The sequence below is a fragment of the Ictidomys tridecemlineatus genome, chromosome 12 (assembly GCF_052094955.1).
Source record: "Ictidomys tridecemlineatus isolate mIctTri1 chromosome 12, mIctTri1.hap1, whole genome shotgun sequence".
NCBI classification, from domain to species: Eukaryota; Metazoa; Chordata; class Mammalia; order Rodentia; family Sciuridae; genus Ictidomys; species Ictidomys tridecemlineatus.
This window is the reverse complement of record NC_135488.1, coordinates 100,565,614-100,589,465: the sequence shown is the minus strand read 5'-3', so window position 1 is coordinate 100,589,465 and position 23,852 is coordinate 100,565,614. Positions and strand designations below refer to the sequence as shown.

At 49.2% G+C, this 23,852-nt stretch overlaps 2 protein-coding genes across 7 annotated transcripts; one reads left to right on the top strand and one right to left on the bottom strand.

The window, feature by feature from the left end:
* Nucleotides 1–1,132: 1,132 nt before the first annotated feature.
* On the bottom strand, nt 1,133–11,127 carry Slc30a3 (solute carrier family 30 member 3). 5 transcript variants are annotated; one of them, XM_078029500.1, is made up of 10 exons: nt 10,917–11,127; nt 10,070–10,143; nt 8,873–9,105; nt 5,271–5,452; nt 4,564–4,710; nt 4,317–4,470; nt 3,567–3,765; nt 3,222–3,327; nt 2,832–2,966; nt 1,133–1,962 (listed from the first exon to the last, which is right to left on the bottom strand). In XM_078029500.1, exons 3-10 carry the CDS (start codon nt 8,965–8,967, stop codon nt 1,814–1,816), a joined length of 1,167 nt encoding a protein of 388 aa, XP_077885626.1. In that variant the 5' UTR covers nt 8,968–9,105; nt 10,070–10,143; nt 10,917–11,127; the 3' UTR covers nt 1,133–1,813. The 5 variants fall into 5 exon arrangements, with proteins under 5 accessions (XP_077885626.1, XP_013212799.1, XP_077885628.1 ...); XM_013357345.4 differs by lacking the exon at nt 10,917–11,127 and adding an exon at nt 10,413–10,593; XM_078029502.1 differs by lacking the exon at nt 8,873–9,105.
* Nucleotides 11,128–11,231: 104 nt separating this feature from the next.
* Dnajc5g (DnaJ heat shock protein family (Hsp40) member C5 gamma) lies at nt 11,232–22,889 on the top strand. 2 transcript variants are annotated; one of them, XM_078029504.1, is made up of 3 exons: nt 11,232–21,234; nt 21,695–21,908; nt 22,057–22,889. In XM_078029504.1, exons 1-3 carry the CDS (start codon nt 21,122–21,124, stop codon nt 22,246–22,248), a joined length of 519 nt encoding a protein of 172 aa, XP_077885630.1. In that variant the 5' UTR covers nt 11,232–21,121; the 3' UTR covers nt 22,249–22,889. The 2 variants fall into 2 exon arrangements, with proteins under 2 accessions (XP_077885630.1, XP_077885631.1); XM_078029505.1 differs by having other exon boundaries at nt 21,647–21,908.
* The last annotated feature ends 963 nt before the right edge of the window (nt 22,890–23,852 follow it).

The following is a 23,852-nucleotide window of genomic DNA, read 5'->3' as shown; positions in this document are numbered from 1 at the left end:
TCAATATTTTCTTAGTGTGGCTGGTCTGTAAGACTAAATCTTCAGAAATTTGTAATTTTTGAAAGTACTTTTTAGTTGTAGATGGACACAAAATCTTTATTTATTTATTTTTATGTGGTGCTGAGGATCGAACCCAGTGCCTCACATATTCGAGGCAAGCGCTCTACCACTGAGCTATAGTCCCAGCCCAGAAATTTGTAATTTTTAAGACAAAGGAGACTAAATATAAAAGAGGCCCTTGATGTGAAGGCTGGTTTATGATAACCAAGCCCACAGCAAACTGGAAAAGAATATTTCTTGGCAAAATTTACCAATATAGAAAAGCTTGTGCATAGGAAGAAAAGAGGAAGGAGAAAAGGTTGGAGGAAAGGGACAAGAGGGAGGGGACAATTTTTGTCCAACGAAGACCAAATGTTCTTTTTCAGGCTCATGTATTTCCCAGGTTGTTCTCAGAAAGAACAGGGACTCTTTGCTCTGTTGTGGAAAGCTTACTGAAGACAGCAACCCCGGATACCCCATGTCTCTTCCACGGACAAGGAGATCTTAGTAGTGCATGAAACATAGGAAGAATGTCCTCCTCCAAAGTCACTGATGATGTGGCTGTGTCAGAGGCAACAGGAGCTGTCACTTCTCCCCACCCCTGCATTCTGGCCATGGTTGCTCCTGTCACCCTCTTGCTGTCCCAGAGATGTGCATCCACACATAGCCCACACCTGGGCTCAGGATTGCCACCCTCCGCATAAGTACTTTACACAGCATAAGGACCAAGTCCACTGAGCTCTGTGGTCCAACTCCCCTCCCGCAAAGGCACCCAGCTTCCCTGCAACCAGCCTGAAGGAATCCTGCCTCCTGGAGCCTTTAAGCATGAACAGTTCCCCAGAATCCTTGCTTCACTCCTAGCCTGCAAGCTTTCTCCTGCCACCAAGCCCAGGTATATGGGGACTCTCCCTGAACCAAGGACCACGCTGGAGCATGCTGTGAAACAGAGAAAGGGAGGAAAGAGGCTGGTGTATCTCTGCCTCTTTCTGAATGAGGGTGGAGGGCTAGGAAGGGACATGAGGGCCATGGGAGGTCACTCCAGCTGCGGAGTCTGTCAGTTGATTCCCACGCTGAGTCACACGGGGCTGGAGGATGCAGTCAGACACAAGTTTATTGGTGGAGCTGCAGCAAGAGTCCTCCCTCCCCTGGGAGAGCCAGCCGGGGGCACAGCACCAACAGAGGGATGGACAGACTCCCAGACAGACACATGAGTGGAGCAGACTCATAGAGACCATAGCACAGCCACACAGGCAGAGACACCAAGGCCACAGCACCAAGGAACACACACACAGACAAAACCACAGGGCTAAGACACATGGAGAAAGTGCAGGCTTTGGGACCCCTGCATAGACAGAGCGAGGGCCACATGGGGAGGGGGCCCCTGCTGACCTCCCCAGGCATAGGCACACCAAGAGCACAGAGAGGCAGATGACCCAGCCACACAGCCAGACAGGCTGCCACACAGACACATGGATTGCACAGAAAGGACATGCGCGGCTCTCTAGGCTGTGGGGAGCAGGGACTGTGGGGGCTTCTTACATCCCCCTGCCTCTGACCTGCTTCCAGCTGTTCAGCCTGACTCCCACCCAACACTCCCCCCCACACACTTTGGTCTTGCTCACTGGGGCTGGAGCTGGGGCGTTTGGCAGGTGGAAGAGGGAGAGAGGAAAAGGTATGGGCCCAGCTCCATTCCTTCTCCGTGACCAGGGAGGCAGGTGCTGAGAGTCCAGGACTGAGCCTGGGCCTGGCAGTGGGGTGAGGGTGGGGCTGTGGCTCAGGCTTGGGGTGGCTCCTGGCAGCGTGGACACCGGGCCATCTCAGATCTGTACCGCTCGACCTGCAGGGTACAGCTGGAGATTCCAAACCGGGAGTAGAGCCGGGATGATGCTTCTTTCAGGACAGCCTCAGGGTCAGCTGTGGAGTCTGTGGGAGAGAGATAAGAGGCAGCCTCAGTCCCCAGGGAGTCAGAACCAGGCAGGCTGCGATAAGGACAGAGGGAAGGGGGCCTGAGGGCTGCATAGCCTTAAAGCTAGGCATGAATGGCGCACTTGCTTTTCTTTCTGTATTGTATGAATAGCATAAAATCATAAAAGAAAATGTCAGAAAGACTCACCCTAATAGACCATGGTTAACACACTAAACTGTTCCTACTATTCTATTTTCTTCTACCTTTGAGTATTAACATACAGCTAGATGTTTCATCAACCACACCACCCAGCTTTCCAGGACAATTCAGATGTTAAACATTCTGTCTCATTGTCCTGCTAGAGTTACCATCAAGTATCCCACAAGTTATGATATTTTTGGCATCTAAATTGCATGCCTCTGATTGCTTCTTGCATCTGGAAGAAACTCAAAAATTCTTTGTCAGCTCATGAGTCACTGTATATATTTTTAATAGTTGAATCATAATGTAGATATAATTTTATATTCAGCTTTTTTCTCAGCATTATACCATAAACATTTTTCCTAGTTGCCATACAGACTTCATAATTGTCATTTTTAATAGTGATGTGATATCCCACTGAGTGGCATAAGTTAACTGTGCCCCATCACTAGACCTATACATACTAGTGGTTTTTTAAAGGATTGTTGGTTTCTAATACTACCTCAGAAAGGGTGAAACCTCCCCCAGAACACAATGTCAAGGCCTCCTTCTTTCTAGTGTGTGTGTGACAGAGAGAAAGAAAGATCAAGAATGAAACAATCCCCAGTAATTCAGCCTACTGTCACATGTTGAGGGCCAGAGGATGGTTCCAGGAAGGTAATGGTTGGGGCCAGTGTAGACTCACCAATGGCCAGGTGTGCAGAGGCAACATGGTAAGTAAGTGTCAAGGCCCACAGGTGCAGCTCATGGGTTGCGCGGACTCCTGGCACCGACAGCAGTGTATCTCTTACAGGTTCAAACCCCACACCGCTGGGGGCACCTGCAACCAGCACCATAATGTCTTACTGCTAGGGCTGCTCTTGCCCAGAGGCAGTCCCCCCAGATTCCGCCTCCCTGATCCTATGTCCACCGGCCATGTGGACCTCCATGATCTGCCCTGTGTCCCAATCCTTCTTTCACTAATAGGTCTCATGACTCAGCCTTTGTACACTCCTTCAGAGAAAAGAGGGGCGGCCCAGTGCTGGGGTTTTGTCAGAGAGGCCTCTGGGGTGGGAAGCAGTAGCTTTGGATTCACCTTCCATGAGGATGTGAAGAACATCTCGGAGGGTGGGGGCGGTGGATCCAAGGGCACAGATGGAGAAGAAGAAAGTGCTGATGGGGTCAGCCGCCTTGTACTGAGGCTATGGAGAAAGAGATCCTTAAGCCCAGGAAACAGGGACCTCTAGAAGAAGGTCTTGGGGGAATCAGACAAATAAGAGGTGAGAGGGGAGCCCTGCAGAGGGGGAACAGGAATGTGACCCAGGGCAAGAAGAGGCTGGGAGCTGGGAGCCTGAAGGAGGCTGTCAGAGGCTGAGGGTTTCTGAAGGAGGGGCTGGGACTTGGAGTGAGGAGGGCTGGGGTAGGCCTCCACAGGTGGTACCTTGAAGTAGATGAGGACAGAGGCAGCCAGTACCCCGAAGCTCTGCACGAGGTCCCCCAACACGTGCACGAAGGCTGCCCGGACGCTGGTGTTCCCCATGGACAGGGGGTCACCAGGCCCTTCTTCCAGCGGTGCATACTCTGCCCCGCTAGAACTGTGGCTGTGGGAAGGCCCAGCCTGGTGCAGCACAAAGGCCATTCTGAGGGGAAAGCAGAGAAGCTCAGCACAGGCAGCCTCTCTAACCTCCTCTGCCCCGCTTCCATGCCACCTCCTCCCACCGCCCCAGGAGCCCAATCTACCTGTGTTCCCAGCCCCAGGAAGAAACCAGCATTGCCTAAGAGAGATAAATAATGCAGCCTGGGGGAAACAATACTGGACTTGGTGCCAGAGACATAGATTCAAATCCTGGCCTTACTAGTTAATTAGCTGTATGACCTGGACAAGTCACCTAGACCCCCACCAGAATCTTTTACACTCATGGAAAACAAGGAATAATACTACCAACTTCAAAGGGTGATTTGAGGTTTAATTGAGATTATACCGATGAAAGACCCCCAAAGGGGCCAGTACACAGCAGGCCCTTTACAAATGTCTGTTCACTCTGAATTATAGGTCTCTTCCCTGGCCCCTTTTCTAGCTGACCCAAAGCAGACAGTGGAGAACCGTGTGTGGAAGAGCCAGCTCTCTCATCCTGGAGGAAGAGCCCTCGCCTTGAGTCCCACATAGTGCCTGCTCCACACTGGAACGTACATCATATTGGCACAGACTGCAATGCTGGCGGTCAGCAGCATGGGCTCTGCCTCGATGTGGTAGTCACTGTGCAGCAGGCGGAGGAAGGCCAGGTACAGGAGGACACCAGTGACCATCCAGAGGGAGACCACAGAGGCCAAAGCCCCCAGAGTCTCTGCAGGGGGAGACAAGCTGTCAGAGACATGCTCAGGACCCTGAGAGGTGCTTTCTGCAACATTTAGGGGCATTGGGTCATGCTGGGCCTTACCTGAGCGGTGCCAGCCAAAGGTCATGGTGCGGGATGCTGGCCGGGCAGAGAGCCAAAGAGAGAAGAGGCTGCCCATCATGCTACCCACATCTGCCAGCAAGTGGACGGCATCAGTCATAATGGCCAGGCTGTGTGCCAAATACCCACCTGCAAGGGCAAAATTATGTGAAGTCTAGTTCCCTTTAGGAAGTATCACATAGTTTGTGCTCATAGACACAGAAAATAAATAGAGGAGAACACACAAAAATGAAAACTGGGGGCTGGGGTTGTAGCTTAGTCTAGAGCACTCGCCTAGCACATCCAGGGTACTGGGTTGGATCCTCAGCACCACATAAAAATAAAATAAAGGCATTGTGTCCAACTACAACTAAAACAAAATAAAAGAAAACTGGTTTTTTTGGGTGTGATTAAGGGCAGGTTTTTATTTATTCTTTTCATGCATCCATGTTTTCAGGTTTTTCTACAATGATATTCTATTTTAATAAAAAGACACAGCTTTTTTAAATACCAGCCAACACGGAGAGGTCAGCCCTGGCCTGCCAGCACTGCCGTCACTCACCCTGAACCCCCCTTGAAGTTTTGTCTTTAATACCACCCCTCTTCCCGCCTCCTGAGTCCTGGGCACACCCCTCCCACCCCTCCACCTTCTGCCTCTCCACTCAGGAATCCCTGGACTGGCACAGGTTGGAGAGCTGCTCCCCACTTACCAACCACCTCCCCAGTCATGAAGACGACACACACAGCACAGGCGGCGTACAGCTGCTTCCGCGCCCGCATTCTCTCAGGCGTGAGGCCCGGCGGTGGCATGGAGTCCCTGTGGCAGTGGTGGAAGGGCATCTCCACAGGCTTGGGCTCCTCAGGCAGGGGCTGCGAGGGCTCTGTGAAGAGACTGAGAGGGCAACTCCATTCCACCTGGAGTCTGGCCCCTGTCAGGCTGACCTGCTCATTCCCAGGACCTCATCCCCCATGCTGGCCTCAGCAAATGCTGACCACCTCCTGCACTTTCCCTAGGCCCGGTCATGCCCTAAGCCTTGTGGACAGACGGAGACCATTAAATAGTTTAGACCCTGACCTCCCTTTTCCTTCCATATACAGAGCCACAGAATTTCACAGCTGGAAGGCATCTTACAGATGAATGGTCCCATCTAACAATTTAATAAAGAAATGAGAAGCGTGAGGCTCAGAGTAGGAAAGGACTGATGGGGGCCCCACAGTTGGCTGGTGGTAGAGTTGACAGTAGAACCCAACCAAATTAATTTGCTATGATAGGCACCACCAGGAAGACACAATGAGTGGTCTCTGGGAGGTCTTGATGAGCAAGATGAATGTGCACTTAGACACTATGATACAGCCCAGGGCGGCTATTGGCAGCAGAGCACCTCTCAGGTGAGTTCTAGTGAGGAAGGCAGGGAAACAACTGACGGAGGCAACATGAAGAGGCTCTTGAAGAATGGGAAGGACTTTGATAGAGATGAGTGAATGTGCCAGGCAAAGGCAACATGAAGGGACACTGGTGTGATAATGTGGAGCAGGACTCAGCACATGAACATGGCTCTCCCAGCCCTCTTCCTGGTGCTTCCACTCCCAGAGCCTGCCCTCCCTATCTAGATACTCAGCAAAAGTGCTGTCCTTTCAGAGAGGAGTAGAATATTGAGACCCAAAACATCTGAGATTCTCAGCTCAGAAAACTGATGGCTCCAGAGCTGAGGCTGTCATAGGAAGAAGAGCTGCAGCCTGCTATGGCTGGAGATGCTGGTATGGGAGCACTGGTTTGGAGTCTGCCACAGGTTAACTGGACTTCAGTCTAACCATAAGCACCTAGAGGCCCTCTTAGCTACATGGCACCATGGCCTATCTTGACAAGTGAATGGGGACGGAGGCCTCCCTGGAGGGTGCCAGAGGCTGAGCTTGGGCTATTTTAGGTCTTTTCTGACCCAATTCTCACCCCATCACTATCCAAACTGAACCCCAGCAAGGACAGAACTATCCACAGAATAAAGAACCTAAACAAATGAACAAAACACTCATGACAATCTAAAACAGTTGTGGAGGTGTGATAAGAATACCCATCAGGGAAAATGATGGCTCCAAACAGAAACTCATCACAGAGGTGCAGTGGAAAGGGTGCCTGGGGCCTGCTGGCTGAAGAAAGCTCCGCAAGTAGGTGAACCAAGGTTTGAGGGAAGCTGAGGGCATTTGGTGCTTGTGGGGAAAATCCAAGTGCTAGTAGGAAAATGTATCTCCTGGATATCAAAAGCCCCTTCCAAGACATAGAACTTGGGTATACATGTTTCTGGGTGTTTTCAGAGGGAGTGGGGAGATGAGAGTGGCTTTGAAGTCCATCCTTACTCTTTTTATGAGGTGTGCCAGGCAGTGCATACATACAGAAGTCCAGTCTGGTGGGAGAGACAGATGTGTAACAAATAGCTTCTAGGCAGGGAGAGGCTATCGAGGTGAGGTTATGAACAAAGGACTTTGGGGCACTGTTGGGAGTGACCACCTCTAATGGGGGTGGAGAGAACTTCACAGGGGAAGACATGAGCCCTAGGTGGAGGAGGGTTCTCCTGACACGTAAAACAACCATGACAAGGTTTGCAGCTTGCAGTTTAAGTGTGAGACGAAAGGGGAAAGGAAATGATGGCTTCAAAGAAACATAAAGGGAGATGTGCTGATTTACTGAACAAATATCTTCCTGCAGAGATGACTTTGCAGATGGGATGGAGAGAGGAGAAGAGGTGGAGGAGTCGAGCACAGACCAGGCCTGAGGCTCTGGGTGCAGTGTGAGAGCATGGGCAGGTAGATAGGAAGAGCCTCTTTTTGAAAACCCTGCAGGATTTGGTGACTAATGGTCATATGAGAATGGAGATAGGCTGGGAGCCATAGTCACAGAGACTGGGTGGCTTTAGGGGCAGTGGGCAGGGCGCCTTCCCTGGCCTCATAAGGCACAGCACAACCAATCATCAAGGTAGCTATCCATCAACAGGCTGCTGCCTTTTGTTCTGCATGAATTGGGAATGAAACAGACCTCCTAGTCGGGATGCCAGGGGTATGTGTGGGCCCGGATAGCTACATTCTGTTGAGTGGGTAAAGGCTGTTCCCTCTCCTGGCCCTCAAAGCCCTCAACAAACAAATTAAATCTAGTGGGGAAGGCAGGGTGATGTGAGCAAGGGAGCAGGAGCTGATGCAAAGTCAAAAGGATACCTGAGAGATGCCAGGGTCATAGCTGGAGCCCCTACAGCGGCCCACCTCTGCAGTCCCCTGCAGGAAGTCTTCCCTCTCTTCTGCTCACCCATTCCCTCAATCACCCAGGTTTAAGGTCCCCTCCCAAGGAAAGTGCTAGAAACACACAAAAGCACCTCATCAAAGACAAAGGGAGCGGGGCGGGAGAGAAACAGAAAGATTAGGAGAGACAGAGAGAAAAATTAGGAAGAGAAAAACCTGGAGACCATGCCAAATTCTGGAGACAAACAGACGGTCAGCCAACAGACAAAATGGCCAGCAGAAGTGACCATGAAAGGCCTAGCGCTGCCGCCGAGGGGTAAGGCGGATGGAGCCGGGCGCGGGAGGCTGGCAGGGTGCGGAGGCGGTTCTCCAGCCGCCCCCGGCCCGCTGTCCCGGCCGCTCCGCGCGCCTCATTTCACACCTCGCCGCCCCCGGCCCCGTCTGTGCCGAGCCGGGAATACCCCCAGCCGCCCTTACCGCACCTGCTCCTTCCTAGCCGCCCCCTCTCTTCCCCGCGGCCGCTAGCTCCCCAGGAGCCGGGAAGACCCGCCACCGAGCCGGGCTCGTCTTCGGGCCCGGGTGCCCACAACTGGCCGCGGCTGGAGGGGGCGCCCCTAGCCCGGGCGTGCGGAGAGATGGGCTCGGGGCCTAGACATGGAGCTCCGAACCCTGGGTGGTGAGGTGTTCCCACGGCCAGGGCCCGGGGCAATGCGGACATCGGGGCACCTGGCGCGGACTCTGGCCCGACGGAGCGACAGACGCTCCCAGGGAAGTCAGACGCGGCGGGGGCGGCAGGGGGGCGGGAGAATGCAGACTGGGGACCAGCTTCGCGGGAGCGGGAGAAAATGGGATGGCCGGGAGGAGACACAGCGGGCTGCAGGCCGGAGGGGATCGGGCTGCTAGGGAGGGCTGGCGGGAGCCAGGGGCTCTATGCGCCCGAAGGGAACGAAGCCCCGCGCCGCGAAGCCGAGGGAGCCGCTGTACGCTTGGGTGGCCGGCCGAGCCCGCACCGAAGGAGACAACGAAATGGACAGAATGGCAGGAGGATGGAGCCCCCGGGCCGAGGGCCAGCTCTGGTCTATCCTACCTCTTCAAACGCAGGCTGCCGCCGGCGCCGCTACGGTCCCGGGGGCTCACGAGGCGAGTGGTCTCTGAGCCTCCAGTGGCGGAAGAAGGCTCCATGTCCAGCTGCTCCGACCGTCTAGGCCCCACCGAAGGAGGGAGAGGCGGGGCCGGCCTCGCGCTGTGTCCGAGCAGCCCGCGGACCCCCGGACTCCCCGCAGGGCCGCGGGGCCACCAGAGTGGAGGGAACTGCGGAGACTATAGTGCGCGGAGTCCGAACTGCAGATCCCGCGGCAGCTGGAGCCCCGCCCCGCGTGGGGCTATCTCCTAAAGCCCCGCCTCCAGGCTCCCCGTCCCCTCTCCCACGCCTAAACCCCGCCCCTAAGCCCCGCCCTCATACCCAAAGCCCTATTTTCCCGCGCCAGAGCCAGGTGGGGACACCGGGAGCGCCCTGCCACCCCAGTTCTAGAGAACGTTCAACCTGCACAGCCCCACCCCTTAAGTGCACCGGTTCCGTCCCTGCCCCAACTCCCACCCAGCCGTTCCAAGACAAGCTCCTCAGGCTTAGGGACCTCCCAAGGACCAACTTTAGCCCAAGGAAACCCACCCTTGCAGGCCTGCTTGGAGTGTCGCCCTGACACCCAGTAACCTTGTGGCTCCAGTTTCCGCGCGTAGACAGAAACAAGGGCCAAATCTATCTCCAGAGAACCAAGAAGAAAGTGGGGTGAGCAAAGACACATCCCAGAGAACCTCAAGAACGCTGGCAAGAAAACCCACTGTGGAATCTCTGGGGTAGGAATTCACAGCAAAATCTCAGTTGAGCACTGTTCCGCTAATAGTTTACTTTTACACAGGACCTTGAGTGACAAAAAGCTTCCTGCTGTCCATTATTATCCCTACTTTTTTTAGATAAGTAAATTGGGTCCCCAAAGAATGTCCAAGACCATGCAGTACATAAATAAAGGTCCCTGAATGAAACCTCATCCTCTTTCTCTCTCAGATCGGGCTAGGGCGCCCCACTGGTACTGAAGAGTGTGAGTCACAGTGCTTTCACTGAGAGGCTGAGACAGCAGGAGTAGTACCATCTTTCTGGGGTCACAAGCCACTGGTTACGGAGGCAGGTTGCAGTCAGCTTGTGATTCCTTATTTCCATAAGTGGAGCACCTTCTGGGGCATTATCTCATTTGGGGAGCATTAAAACCTAGTATAAGGAGTGACTTACGGCAAAGTCGATGGCCGAGGCTAGAGCTGAAGCTTCAAATACTCAATGCTTTCTGCCCCTCGCACTTGCCGCCCCTGTAGAATGAAAACGGGGTGGGAATTGGATTGTGCACTCTAAGCTGCGACAGTCTGTGAAGAGGAGGGTCCGTGGGAGGAGGGGAGAGAATAAGTAGGGATGAGGAAGCACTGAGTGTGGAAATGGTTGGTGAAGGAGGGCGAGCAAGGAACTCATCAACCGCATCTTTCAGAACATACTGGGCGTCCTGAACTGTGAGTCCTGAGAATAGACACCTACCCTCGACATTATTGTTTAAAAAAAAAAATGAGACCGTGTGTGTACTTACAAAAACAAAAAACTCTGGAGCACGTGCCAGCTGGAGTGACTGGAAGTGATGGGGTTAACCCGGGAGAGCTTCGCGGAGGAGGTGAGGCTTAAAACGGATTAGGCAAACTGGGCGGCGAGCTGGCTGTTCCGGCGGGGGAGAGTGCCTCTCGGCTCTTGCCAAGGTTTGCGGGTGGAGGGTGCTAAGGGATCGCACTGAGCGGCGCAACCCAGCAGAAAAAGAGAACCGAGGGTCTGCGCTCGCCCTCCCCACCGCTCCTCCACCCACGCCGCGCTCCGCGCCGCTGCCAGCCTTTCCTTGTAGCCAGTACCCGCACCGGCGCCTCACGCACGACCAAGGCTGGGCCAAGACCCGCGAGGGGCCAGCGAGCCAGGGAAGCGCGGGGTCGGTGGGCGGGGCTCTCCAATCTCCCTAGGGACTAGAGGTTGAAGGGACCTCAGCTCTCTGCTCGGGTCACAGGAGGGCAAACTGGGGTAGTGAGGTGAAACCACCGACCAAGGTCACCTTGTTGGCCTGTGTCAGAGCCACCACAGTGCCGCTCAAGCCCCTGCCCGGTTGTGCCAGGGCCCCGGCTCGTCCCCGGGCGCCGTCGGTTTTCTAAACTCGCCACCCAGCCTGGGGCTTCCCCAGTTCTGAAAACCCTGGAGCTGGGATGATCAGGAGCTCCGCCGCACTCCTAGGCGTGGTGCACTCGCCTCGTCCCCAGCTGCCCGGGTAGCCTAGCTCTAGAAGGGGGAGAAACCGCGGGGCCTACACGGGGACCCAGCTCCTTGGCCCGCCTCGCTGATGACGACAACCGGGGACGCGACAACAATGGCTTCCTCCGGGATTTCCCTTCCTGGATATCCACCGGCGCGCGGAAAGCAGACCCGACTGCCCGGGAGGGGGTGCAGACATAGGCACGTGCCCGCCCCGCCACCCGGTGGGATACAAGCTGGCGGGGAGAGAGAGGGGGGCCTCGGAGAGAGTGGATGACAAGCTGGCTGGATGTCTGGCTGCTGAACGTGACGCCTCCGCAAGCCTAGGGAGCCGGCGATGGGAATACCAACAGTTGCCTTCGCTTGAGAATCTGTGTAAGAAAAGCTTGGCGGCAAGAGTGGTGCTTGCACCTGTTTACCCAAGAGTCATCAAGTGGCCCTATTTCCAAATTTTGCAAAGGTCCTGCCAAGCCTGAGGGAATCATGCTGCACCTGGATAGGAATTTGAGATTTTCTTCAGGAGTTGGAAGGTCAGCCTACGATGGAGCCCTGTATGGAACTGTTGGTTTTTTGTTTGGTTTGATTAGGTTTGGTACAGGGGATTGAACAGTAGGGGTGCTTTACCAGGAACTACATCTCCTGTACTTTTTATTTTTTCATTTTGAGACAGGGTCTTGTTAAATGACCAAGGCTAGCCTTGAACTTGGATCAACCTGCCTCAACTGCTAGTGGCTAGGATTGTAGGTAGGCACCACTGCCTCTGGATGGAACTATGGTCTTTTAAGAACTATTCATTCAACATTTACTCAACACTTATTCCCTGCCACATATCCTGCTAGCTTAGCTGGAGATGGGTGGTAAACAAAATAGAGTTCCTCCCCTCCTCATTCTAACTTTACTGCAAAAGAGCTGTCCTCAGGAGTTCTTTGTACCCACATGCTTTTACTGCTCTGCTTTGGTAACAGTCATTAGGCAGAACTTGGTCCCAAAGACATGATGGAAGCAGGAAGCCCTGGATGTTCCTAGGGTAGGTCCCCTCAAGGGGTCCTCTGGTGGAACAGGTCAGATGATAACTACAGGGGGACCCATGCTAAAAGTCCATGCTAGATCATTCATATTGGAACAGGAGAGTGAAGCCCAGTGCACCCCAGTGTTGAGGTTAAGATTTAAATTAGCCTAGGGACATTAGGCAAAATTTGGAATCTAAGCATGAGCAAAAACTAACACTTGCAAGAGCCAACCCAAGCTGGAAAGGACAGGCTAAGGCAACCTGGAGATCCAACTTCTACTCCATTCTCCACTCAGATGTCACTTCCAAAGAAGCCTTTCCTGACTTCCCCCAGGCTAGGGATGTACTTCTCTGGTTCTCTCAGCACCCACCGTGCTTATCTGACCATAGTATCACATTGTCAAAACCATTTGCTTGACTATCTTCTCACTAGAGAGAGGTTAAGCTCCCTGAAGGGAAGAGGGTGTCTTTCTCATGCTGGATCCCCAAAGCCCCAATAGTGGCAGTACACAGTCCTTAATTAAGCCTCCTGGAAGAGAATGAGCTGGTCATCAAGGAGGAAGAAGGATGGAGGAAGCTGACTTTTAGTTGGCAAAAGAGAAGATAAGAAAGGGCTGCAGCTTAAGGATTCCTGGCCCCCAACTGGGTTAGTTCTCATTTACTTCTATGGCACACTACGTTTTTCTTTCCTAGCATTTATCACCCTATACTTAAATTTCTACTTGAAAATGATGTGTTTCTTCACTTGGCTTCCAGAATACCATAATCTGGTTTTCCTCCTACTTTGCTGACTGCTTATTTTCAGTCTCTTTTACTGGTTCCTCCTCAATCTTGCAATGTTGGATTGGCCCAGGAATTGGCCAGCCTTTTCTCTTATCTTTCTGCACTTATTTCTACCATCTATCACCCAATCTTAAGCCTTTAAGTACTATTCAGTAATAGCAGAAAGCAGGGGTTGTTGAAGTTGGATGTAAGGTATATGAGGAATCATGGTACTATTCTATTTTTGTATGTGAAATTATTTTTTTAGGGGCTGGGGATGTGGCTCAAGCGGTAGCGCGCTCGCCTGGCATGCGTGCGGCTTGGGTTCGATCCTCAGCACCACATACCAACAAAGATGTTGTGTCCGCCGAGAACTAAAAAATAAATATTAAAAATTCTCTCTCTCTCTCTCTCTCTCTCTCTCTCTCTCTCCTCTCTCACTCTCTCTTTAAAAAAAAAGAAATTATTTTTTTAAAGATTAAAATATAAATGGCTCTATAGATGATAATTCCTAGGTATCTCACTTGGACTTCAAATTCCTATGCCCAAATGTCAGTTTGACATTCTCTCCTGAATGTCTAACAGCAAGCATCTCCAGATTCATTAATCTAAAGCTGAGCTCTTGATCACCATTCCATCCCAAACCTCTTTTCTTTAGCCCTCACATGTCAGAACATGGCAACTCCATCCTCCACGTGTATAGGTTAGCAACTTTAGGGTTATCTTTGACTCTTCTATTTTATTATCCCACATTCAATTTGTCAGCAAATTCTGTTCCTACCCTTGTCCAAACCACTACCATCTGCCTTCTTGATTGTCATATTAGCCTCCTAGGTGGTCCCCCTGTTTCCTCTAGTCTTATTGCCCTATATCCTTTTCTCAATGTAGTAGCTAGGCAACATATGTTAGATTTTGCTAATCCCCATCTTGTTCAGAGAACCAGCCAAAGTCCTTCTAATGTCCTACAAGGCTCTACACTGATCTCAGTTCATACTCATTACTATCACTCTCCAGTCACTCCGGCCTTTCTGTGAGTCCTATAACCCTGCAACACACCAGATAACCTCCTGCCCTAGGGCCTTTGCATTTGCTCATCTCTACCTCTACTGGATTCAGTCAAATGTATTTATAATCTACCTCTTCACTGGATTCAGGTTTTGTAGCAAATATCACCTTCTCGGATCCCCTCTGCCTGTTCTTTTAAAAACTGCAACCCCTCCTTCATCACAAACTTTCTCCATCTCCATTCCCTCCTTTATTTTTTCTCCATAGCCATTATTACCATCTTATACACTATTTTTAAAATTTATTTTGTTTGCTATTTTCTCCTATCAGAATATAAGGTCCATGGTGGCAGAAATTTTTTTGTGTATCCCCAGCACCTAGAAGAGTATCTGGCACATATTGGCACCTACAAAATTTTTGTTGAAAGTCGTAATGAAGATGGGCACAGTGGCACATGACTATAATCCTAGTGGCTCGGGAGGCAGGAGCCAGCCTCAGCAAAAGTGAGGTGCTGAGCAACTCAGTGAGACCCTGACTCTAAATAAAATACAAAAAAAGGGCTGGGGATGTGGCTCAGTGGTCAAGTTCTCCTGAGTTTAACCATTGGTCTCCCCAACCCTCAAGAAAAAAAAAAAAAAAAAGGTCTAATGAATGTCTCAGTAGGCTATAATCTATTAAGTCAGAAAAAGATTTTGAATGCTTATCAATATATAGCTTTGCTTAATAAATGTTTGTTGGGAAAGCTATATTATTAAGGAAGAGGACATTTTACAAGGGGACGTGGTATAAGAGCAATGGTACAGAGGTAAGGAAGAAATATTTGGGGTGGGAGGAGATGTTATTTGGATTATTGTAGAAAGTTCACTTTAGGATGATAGAAGAGAGTGAGCTTGGAAACATAAGTCACTATCAAGTTGTAGAGTTCATTGACAGATTTCAAAGGATGCTTTGTATCCTGTAGGCTACAAGAAGAGTGGCTTTGAGGAAAGGACTACTTAAAATCACTAATCTGACAAGGCCATAGTGGCATGTACCTGTAATCCCAGCCACTAGGGGAGGCTGAGGCAGGAGGGTCATAAATTCGAGAGCCAGACTCTGTCTCAACATTAAAAAAAAAAAAAAAAAAAAAAAAAAAACAAGGGCTGGAAATGTAGCTCAATGGAAAAGCACCTCTGGGTTCAATCCCCAGTACAGAGGGGGAAAAAAAGAACAGGAGTCTGGTAGCAGGATTCCAGATAAGACTGGACTGGGGAAACAGGAGGGGAGGACCACATCTGTTATGATCTGGAACTCCCCTTAAGATTTCGAAAGGGAAATCTTTTTTTTTTTTTTTTTAAAGAATGTGTTTCTCTGACTTGCTTTATTTATTTTTATTTTTTTTTTAAAGAAAGAGTGAGAGAGGAGAGAGAGAATTTTTAATATTTATTTTTTAGTTCCCGGCAGACACAACATCTTTGTTGGTATGTGGTGCTGAGGATCAAACCCGGGCCGCACACACGCCAGGCGAGCGCACTACCACTTGAGCCACATCCCCAGCCCTCGAAAGGGAAATCTTAAAGCTGTGAGAGCTGACAAGACGGGACAAGTAAAAGAGCCATTTTGGGGAAAAAAAAAAAACTAATTAAACCTTTATAACCTGGATTTGGGGAAAACAAATCCACAGCCCAGTGATGCTTGGGTTTTGAGTTTCATTATCTTGGAAGTAGAGATAACTTTAACAGAAATAGAGAAACTAAAAGTAACAACCCATTTACATCATAATGATGAGTTGAGATTTTAGAGAGTGGTTGTGAGGCGAGTGGATGACATTGAGGCGTAGCTTAACAGCTGAAGCCGGGGTATAGACTGGACCTCTGAAGAAGAGAAGAGAGAGCACACACAGACCAAGCATGCAGAATCTCTGCAGTCAACTGTAAGAGAAGGAAAAGGTGCCAGGAAGCAACCAGGAAACTCATATGAGATGTAGGAGAGCCAGAATAACGCAGACCCACAAAATGAGAAGGCAGGAAAGTGATGGGGTTAAACAGGAAGGACAGAGTGATCTAAGGCCAAAGTCTCCTCCCCAAACCTAGCCTGATGATTTTCACTTCACTTAGCCATTCTACCTGAAGCTCTAGTTATTCCTCTTGTGTTAGTAAGAATCAAGAGGGTGAGGTATGAGTTGCCTTTCTCGCTATAATATAAATTCTAGTATTGGTTCTGATTGCTTTCCACCTAACCTTTAGGGATGAGATCATCTATGCAGCAATGTTATTTATTAGAAGCACTGAAAGGAAAGGAAGTGAGAGAGTTAATTTTGGAGTTCTGGTTGCTTGGGGAGGACTATGGAGATCATTCTGGATAGCTAGAGGATAGCACTGGGTAGGGGAATAAGAAAATGAGGTTCTAGAGGGCTGGGAGAAAGATGCAGAAAGAATGTGGAAAAACATCAGTGAAAATTTGCAAATCATAGAGGAAGGGCTTACTTTTCCCCTTCTTCCTAAAGACAAAGTAAAAAGCAGCATCTCTATTTGGGGCAGGGCAAGTTTTGGGAATGGAAGCTCTCTGCTACTGAGCTACCAGTTCTTTTTACTTTGCTAAGCTGTCTAGGCTGGCCCTGATTTTGACAATCCTCCTGTCTTAGTCTCCCAAGCAACTTGGATTACAGGCATATACCACTGTGCACAGCAACTTCTCTCTATAAAATTGGGAGGATACCACACAGAAAGAATTATTCCAATAATAATAGTGATAATTATTATACTGCAGAATTCCCATATACCAGACTCTGTTCAAATTAAGAACCTGGTAGCAACCCTAAGAGGTAAGCACTGTTATCTCCATCTTACAGATGAGGGAGATGTGCTATTATCCTGGCCTCAGGTCTGCAGCTTCTAGGGTTGTACATTGGAGAGGACAAAGAAATGAAGCAGCTTCTTTAGCTAGAAGCCTTCCACCTCCCAAAACTAAGCTGGGGGGTTTCTGTCACATGGAGAACATAAGCCTTCCTGTGGGGGTAGGGAAAGAGGGACATTCCCTGACATCACCCATGAGAGGACATGAATATCATCTACGGCTTTGGTCTGTCTCTAGCCATAGATTTTAAACTGGAAGGGAGTTGGTGTGTATAAGGAACAATCATGGTATAGACACTGAACTTGGAGTCAGGAAACTTAGGTCTGGACTTCACAGGTGACCTTGAGCACCTGTAAGTTCCTTTGGGCTGCACTGGCCTCAATTATAAAAATAAAGGCAGTGGGGTAGAGTTAAATCTCTGAGGTCCTTTCCAGCTTAAAAACTGTATAATTTCCAGAACCTGGTTGTTGGGTGTGACAAATTATGATCTCTCTCTCCCACCGCATATGTTCCAGAGCGTGGTGTTTTGGGTATAAATATGCCAATGTCTGCTGTCTGTACGTGTGTGTTCCAGCTATATGACTACAACTTTTTGTTTGTGGGTAAACAAGGGATGCTTCGTGGTTTTCTTCAGGAAAGACCAAATGGCTCTGGGAGGCAGAAAACTCTACGATCAGTGATTCAAGTCATGGTGAGAAGGCAAATGATTCCAGAAAAGGTTTGAATCTGTAATGATTCATTGTCAGTTCTTTTTGTTTTTCTATTCTTTTTGCAACCAAATACAATTAAATCTTGACATCAGTCCTGTAAGATCGCACAGGTTTTTATAGAAGAAGCAAACGAAACTCAGGGATTAAGGAACTTGTTCAAGATTACACAGCTCATTAGAGCCAGACCAGAACTGAGATATCATGCTGCTGAAGCCTGGCTTGTGTGTTCTTCTCAATACTATGTGGGGGGCTGGGGATGTGGCTCAAGTGGTAGCGCGCTCGCCTGGCATGCGTGCGATCCTCAGCACCACATACCAACAAAGATGTTGTGACCGCCGATAACTAAAAAATAAATATTAAAATTCTCTCTCTCTCTCTCTCTCTCTCTCTCTCTCTCTTTAAAAAAAAAAAGTACTATGTGGGGTGTGAGAAGACAGCCTATGTACAGGACACAGTTGGAGGAGCCATGGTTTTTAGAAGGCAGAGTGGAGGATGCTCCAGCCAGTAAGCTGCAAAGTGGATGCCAGGCTGACTTGCCTGCTATGTTCCCACTCTGCACTTACTGGCTGTAGCATCCTTTCATTCAGAGCAGAGCCTCACATGACTTAAAGATAAAGGCCATTTTTAGGAGCCATGAACTGGATTAATTAGAATGGCAGAGGGCAAGGATGAGAAGCATTGACTTTCTAGAGTTGACTAACTTTCTCCCAGGACTCACGTCTATAAAATAGGGATGTGATCATACCCTCACACAGAGTTGTGAGGATCAAAGGCAATGATTGGGTTGAAGTGACTCTGAAAAGTTACATATACATTTGCTCTTTCATTCAACCAATCAACATTGATTGAGCACCTACAATATCCCAGGGATTTTTAGGAACTGGAGGAATATATATATATATATGTGCAGCTCAGAATCACATTACATATTATCTCTCTTCTCATCCTCATTTTGTCTCTTCTTGTATAGGACCAGATAATGGGAGATGGGCCCAGTTGTCCTACCCAGTCCCCCAGCTTCTGTCCCAGAGAATTGCAGCTATGGCTAAGCCTCCAGGTTTAAATTCCATTGGCAGAGAAATCCCTCAGCTGTAGCTCATTCAACAAATCATCCCTTCATTTCCTGTGAGCCAGGCATGGTTATAGGTGTTGGGGATACATGGTAAATGAACAAAGTCCTGTCCCTTGTAGAGCTGTCAACTGGAAAGTTGAGCCTTAAATCAACACCCAAATAAATATATACTCAAATCATAGTGAAGGGGGCATGAGGTGGGGAGGGAGGAACAGAACCCAGTTTAAAGGCCTCTCTTTGGAGGCATGAGAATAGTCTGTGGAGGAGCCCTCTGGGCAGAGGAAACAGCTCTCTAGGTCAGAGGCCCCTGAAGTAGGAAGGAACACAGTGTCTTCAAAGATGTAACAGGAAAAAAGTGGGGCAGAGCCCACAGCAAGCAGGATGGTGGTTCTCCATGAGATTGGAGTGAGAGGTAGGGGCAGGCCACGCTGGGTCTTGGGGACAGAGGTGCGGAATCCTCTGTAAGGGTACTCTGCTTTGAATGCCTTCTTCTCCCAGTGCAGTGAAGAAATGAGTTGGCTTGTTCAGTTCGATTTTACTGGCCTTTGCTTCTGATGAACAGTTAGAGATTACTTGGAGAAATCTGGCATAGCACTAACCACCAAAAATAGTCAACATTAGGTCCTCCTCATTTGCCAAGTCACCTTGAAACTCATCTGATCCAGAGCCAATGGAACTGGATGGGTGTAAAGAATTTCACCCCCACTCCTTGTACTGATCACAGATCTATAGCAATAAATTCACCAATTCACTGTCATTGTGCCTGCTGCATAGGGATTCAGTTTGCTTAGATGACTGATGTCAATGGGGGTAGTTTATTGACTTACCCCTTAAAACCTAGAAGAGGAGGTAAATACGTGCAAATAACTGTAATAAATAGAAGAATGTAATAAAAGCCACAAGAGTAGTAAGGGGCAGGTATTATGGAAATAATAAGACTCTTTCAGTTACATGTTATAGGAGTCACTGTGCTCTTCTCTGCAAAGGAAACCAACACCACAAACACTGCCTCCCTTAGGGGATCACAGGACATGAAGCCAGAGAGAGACAGGGGCTCACTGCCCTGCAAGTGGTGATGCAAAATGGTACTTTTGGTGCTTGTCTGGGAAGAATTAGCAATATGGAATAAGAGCTTCGAAAAATATTCTATTTGACCCAAAAATTTCATTTCCAGGAATCTATCCTTAGACAAAAATCAGATTTGTTCAAAGATTTATGCATAATTACATTATGGTACATCATCATGATGGAGTAGTATCTGAATAAAATTTCAGAAGCAGAGTGGTGACTTTTGGCAAGGCTCAAGATATCATTTTAAAGAGATGTGCCAACGAATCGTTACAATGTAATAGGATAAATGTTTTGACAGATGACGATGAAATGGGAACAACTGGGGGTGAGAAGAAAGAAGTGTCTCAGGAACTGACTTTCGAGGTGACTCTCAAATGCTGTGGAGGGGGTTCCAGGTGGAAGGGAAAGGATCAAGTGGCCACCCCCACATTCTGAGGAATGGGATTGTAATACACTTCTTGAGAAGGCTTGCAGCAGCCATACCTCTCATCCGCCGCCTCGCCAAGCCGGTTGTCTTCCCGTAAGTGAGTTGGAGCACCAGGGTGGCCATCAGGATGGGTGACGCCCTCCCACTGGAGGAGGGATGCGGCAGCAGACTGGGTCGCCGGGAGCTGGAAGCAACGCTCAGCCCAGGGCCTGCGGGTCAGGCCTCCCGCGAGCGAAATAAGTCTCACGGCCAACGTGGCCTCTCTGTGTAGCTCTTCCTGCAGCGCCAAAAACCACCCGCAGTCTACTACCCAGCGCGCAAGCGCAGTGGGCCGAGGAACCGGCGGTGTGAAGTTTCACACCTAGAAAGATGGAGGGTGAATGAGGCCTACCTGGTTTAAGAGCCCTACTGGGAGGTAAAGGGCCAAACCCAGCAGGGAGAGGGCACAGAGCTGGAGCTCCCCTTCTGCTTGGTTTTCCCTGCCGAAGGTCTCCCCGGCCTCCGCCCTGCTCTCTTTGGTCCTGTCCCTGGCTCCCTCAGTCGGCCTCCCCCGCAGCAACCCCTTTCGGATCCCCTCTCTAGCCCCTGAGGCATCCTTCTGCTCTGTCCCCTACCGGGTTTCTAAGGGGCAGGGATGGGGTGGTTTGAGGGCCAGTAGCTGCGGGTGGGGGCGGGGGAGGACAGAAGTCCCTGGCCTACCTGCAAGCCCCGCCCTCTGACCCTGCATTGGGACCCCTGCCCGCCTTCAACAGTGGAGGATTTGGTCTGAATTGTTTCTTCCTTGGCTGTTGTGGATCTTCCTGATTCTGGACCCAATCTTTAAAGGGGCTGGGGCCACCCTGGTCTTTCAAACCTAGTCATTATGAACTTGGACATGAGTGGGGCTGTTTACTAAAGATAATAGGAGCTCTAGACAAAATCAGATCCTTCCATGGCTTCCTCTACTTGCTTATGCCTCTCTAGTCTGTGGGGTCGCTGGAGGTCTGGGTAGATGGGGGATCCTGAGAAATGTAAGGGGACGACGTCTTCTCTTTAAAATTCCTTTCTAGTCACCTGCACTCTCCTGGTAGTCAGAGTATCAGCTCACTAGTGTCTTATTCTTGTCCTTTTGGCCCAGAGTATGGCTCATGTGGATGAAGCAGCCCGCAGGTTGTCCCAAACTGGGACAAGTCTCTATGCAGTGCTGGAGCTTAAGAAGGGTGCCTCACCTGAAGAGATCAAAAAGGCCTACAGGTTCAGAACCCAGCTCTTTATTGAACCTTGAGATTTCCCCCACTTAATCCCTGTTCTTTCTACCTTGATTTCTGACCCATTTGTAAACCCCCCCCCCAAGAAGTCTTTTTTAAAAAATATTTTTATTGTTGATGAAATTTTTTATTTTATTTAATTATTTGTATATGGTGCTGAGAATCGAACCCAGTGCCTCACACATGCTAGACAAGCACTCTACCACCAAGCCACAATCCCAGCCTCCCTAAGAAATCTTTATTTGAGGAACAAAGGAGGCTATCAGCCTCTTTAACATAATATGGGAAAACTTTTAGACCTTGACTACTTACCTCCATCCTTCATACCACATCTCATGCATTCCTCTGCACTAGCTAGAGACCTATCCCTGCCATTCATCCTAACCTTCCCTTCCCAGCCATTCCCCATCTCCTCCCTACCCTTCTTTTGGGTATTGCCTGGGTAGGAGACTGGCCTTGCAGTATCATCCAGACAAGAATCCAGGGAACCCTCAAGCAGCAGAAGTCTTCAAAGAGATCAACACAGCCCATGCTATACTGAGCGACCCTAAGAAGCGGAAAATCTATGACAAGCATGGCTCATTGGGAATATACCTGTATGATCACTATGGGGAAGAAGGAGTCACATACTATTTTACACTGAATAGTTGTTGGTTCAAGGTACACAAAATTTCTTCCTAGTCTCTGACCCTCTTCTCAGACAAAAGTTCTATTGTCTCATTTTCTGGGTGTGAGGAGGAAGGAAGGAGGGGAGCTTGAATGAAATACAGAAGAACTGCTGGATTGAGGGCCACCTTCTACCTTTTAGACACTTGTCCTCCTCTGTGCACTGCTCACTTGTTGTTGTTGCTGCTGCTGCTGCTGTTTTTGCTGTGGAGCCCTACAACCACCTTCTGAGGAGACGAGTAAGAGGAAATATCAACAGAATGTCCGTACTCAGCCTAGGAGAGCAGGTGAGGACCACAGGCTGGGACTAAGGTCAGATCTGGATCAGGAATGAAAGAAATGGTTGGGCGTAAGAAAGACCTGTGAAAATGGCAGGTCAGCCTCTAAATATGGCAGTTTCAAGTCTGGAATTGAGGCAAAGTGAAGAAAGGGAAGGCATTTGATGTTTTTCTGTGGACCTCATGCCACAGACTGACAGCTTGAATATAATGATGGCCTCTCCTGACTGTTAAGCTAAGGAATGAGGTGGGAGAACAATAGCTGAGGACAGTTTCGAGGTTGCAGTTTATTGTATCTGCTCAAAAGAAAGATGAACTGAGGTTGTAACTCTTGTGCAAAATGAAGAATGATATATCTGAGATGATTCCTACCCCAAATTGTTAAAACTTTAAAATGGTGGATTGGCTGAGGTTTACACCAGTGCCACCTTGTGATGCTAATGAGTAACTGCAAGGTAATGGTTTTCTCATCTGTATATTAAAAAATCGTTAATAAGAGGGCACAGTGGAGCACCTCTATAATCCCAGCAGCTCAGGAGGCTGAGGCAGGAGGATTGCAAGTTCAAAGCCAGCCTCAGCAAAAGATAGGTGCTAAGCAACTCAGTGAGATCCTGTCTCTAAATAAAATAAAAAATAAGGCTGGGGTTGTGGCTCAGTGGTCAAGTGCCCCTGAGTTCAATCCCCTGTACCAAAAAAAAAAAAAAATGTTTATATGTATAAATATGTGTGTAATTCCATCATAGGAGCAAGAAATAGCTCTTCAGATGATGACGATAGTGATGATTAATAAAATATGAAGAAGATTGAGGTATGTACACTGAAAAGCAGCAATAATTAAAGAAGAGAAGCGTATAAGCTAACTTGAGATGAGTCCTTGGTGGAAAGTTTATATCTTTATAGCATGGGCTCCAGGTGTTTATATCCTTACATAGAGGGTTTGCTTTAAATTCTGCATGATTTTTCTTTGTCATTAATAAGGTGCCAACTTCTTCTGCCATTAGGTGCTGGCCCAATTGAGGGTGCCCTCTGCTACCCAGTCCACTGGACATTGAAGAGAGGAGCAAGTAGCCCTGTCCTGATGTTGACCCCAATTTGACTCCTCTTATAAGAACCTCTACATTAAAAGCATTGATAATGTCCATCCCAGTAAGAACACCATCGCTGCCCTCTATGGTACCACTAACTCTGGCCATATGGGGTCTCTCAGCTACTCTTCATTTTAGCCCCAGTCCTACTTTTAATCTGTGAGAGAGCAGCCCTCCCTTCCCTACCTGTATGAGGTCTCAGGCAGTGATGGCAGAATTTTCCTGAGGATTCTTTTCCCCGGTGTCTGCCTTGGCATTTAAGCCAATGTCAGGCAGGACCCTGAACCACTTGCAGCATCTCCACCAAGATTCTGATAGTAGAGCATGGTGGGTTCTATTCCTGGAGCTGCTGCACCAGTTAATCCTCCTTTGCTGCATCTCGTAGCATCAATCAGCCTCATTTCTAAGCCAATACATTTCTCTGAGGCTGGTGCCCATACCATGGGTGTTGCAGCCTCATCTCTGCCACCAAAAGTCAACTTGGGAAACACATGGGTGCATTTGAGACTTACGGGTAGCCATCCCATCACGGATTCTCCTTGACATCACTTACCAGCACAGCAGCCATTGTTAGC

Bases quoted from the DNA above. Each gene is read 5' to 3' on its own strand.
- Slc30a3 (XM_078029500.1), bottom strand. From the start codon at position 8,967: ATGGAGCCTTCTTCCGCCACTGGAGGCTCAGAGACCACTCGCCTCGTG. The intron at 4,711-5,270 runs GTAAGTGGGGAG...TTGCCCTTGCAG, and splicing joins CATGACTGGGGAGGTGGTTG to GTGGGTATTTGGCACACAGC. The intron at 2,967-3,221 runs GTGAATCCAAAG...TGCTGGTTGCAG, and splicing joins TCTTCACATCCTCATGGAAG to GTGCCCCCAGCGGTGTGGGG.
- Dnajc5g (XM_078029505.1), top strand. From the start codon at position 21,122: ATGGCTCATGTGGATGAAGCAGCCCGCAGGTTGTCCCAAACTGGGACA. The intron at 21,235-21,646 runs GTTCAGAACCCA...TTCCCTTCCCAG, and splicing joins GAGATCAAAAAGGCCTACAG to CCATTCCCCATCTCCTCCCT. The intron at 21,909-22,056 runs GTACACAAAATT...TCTACCTTTTAG, and splicing joins TGAATAGTTGTTGGTTCAAG to ACACTTGTCCTCCTCTGTGC.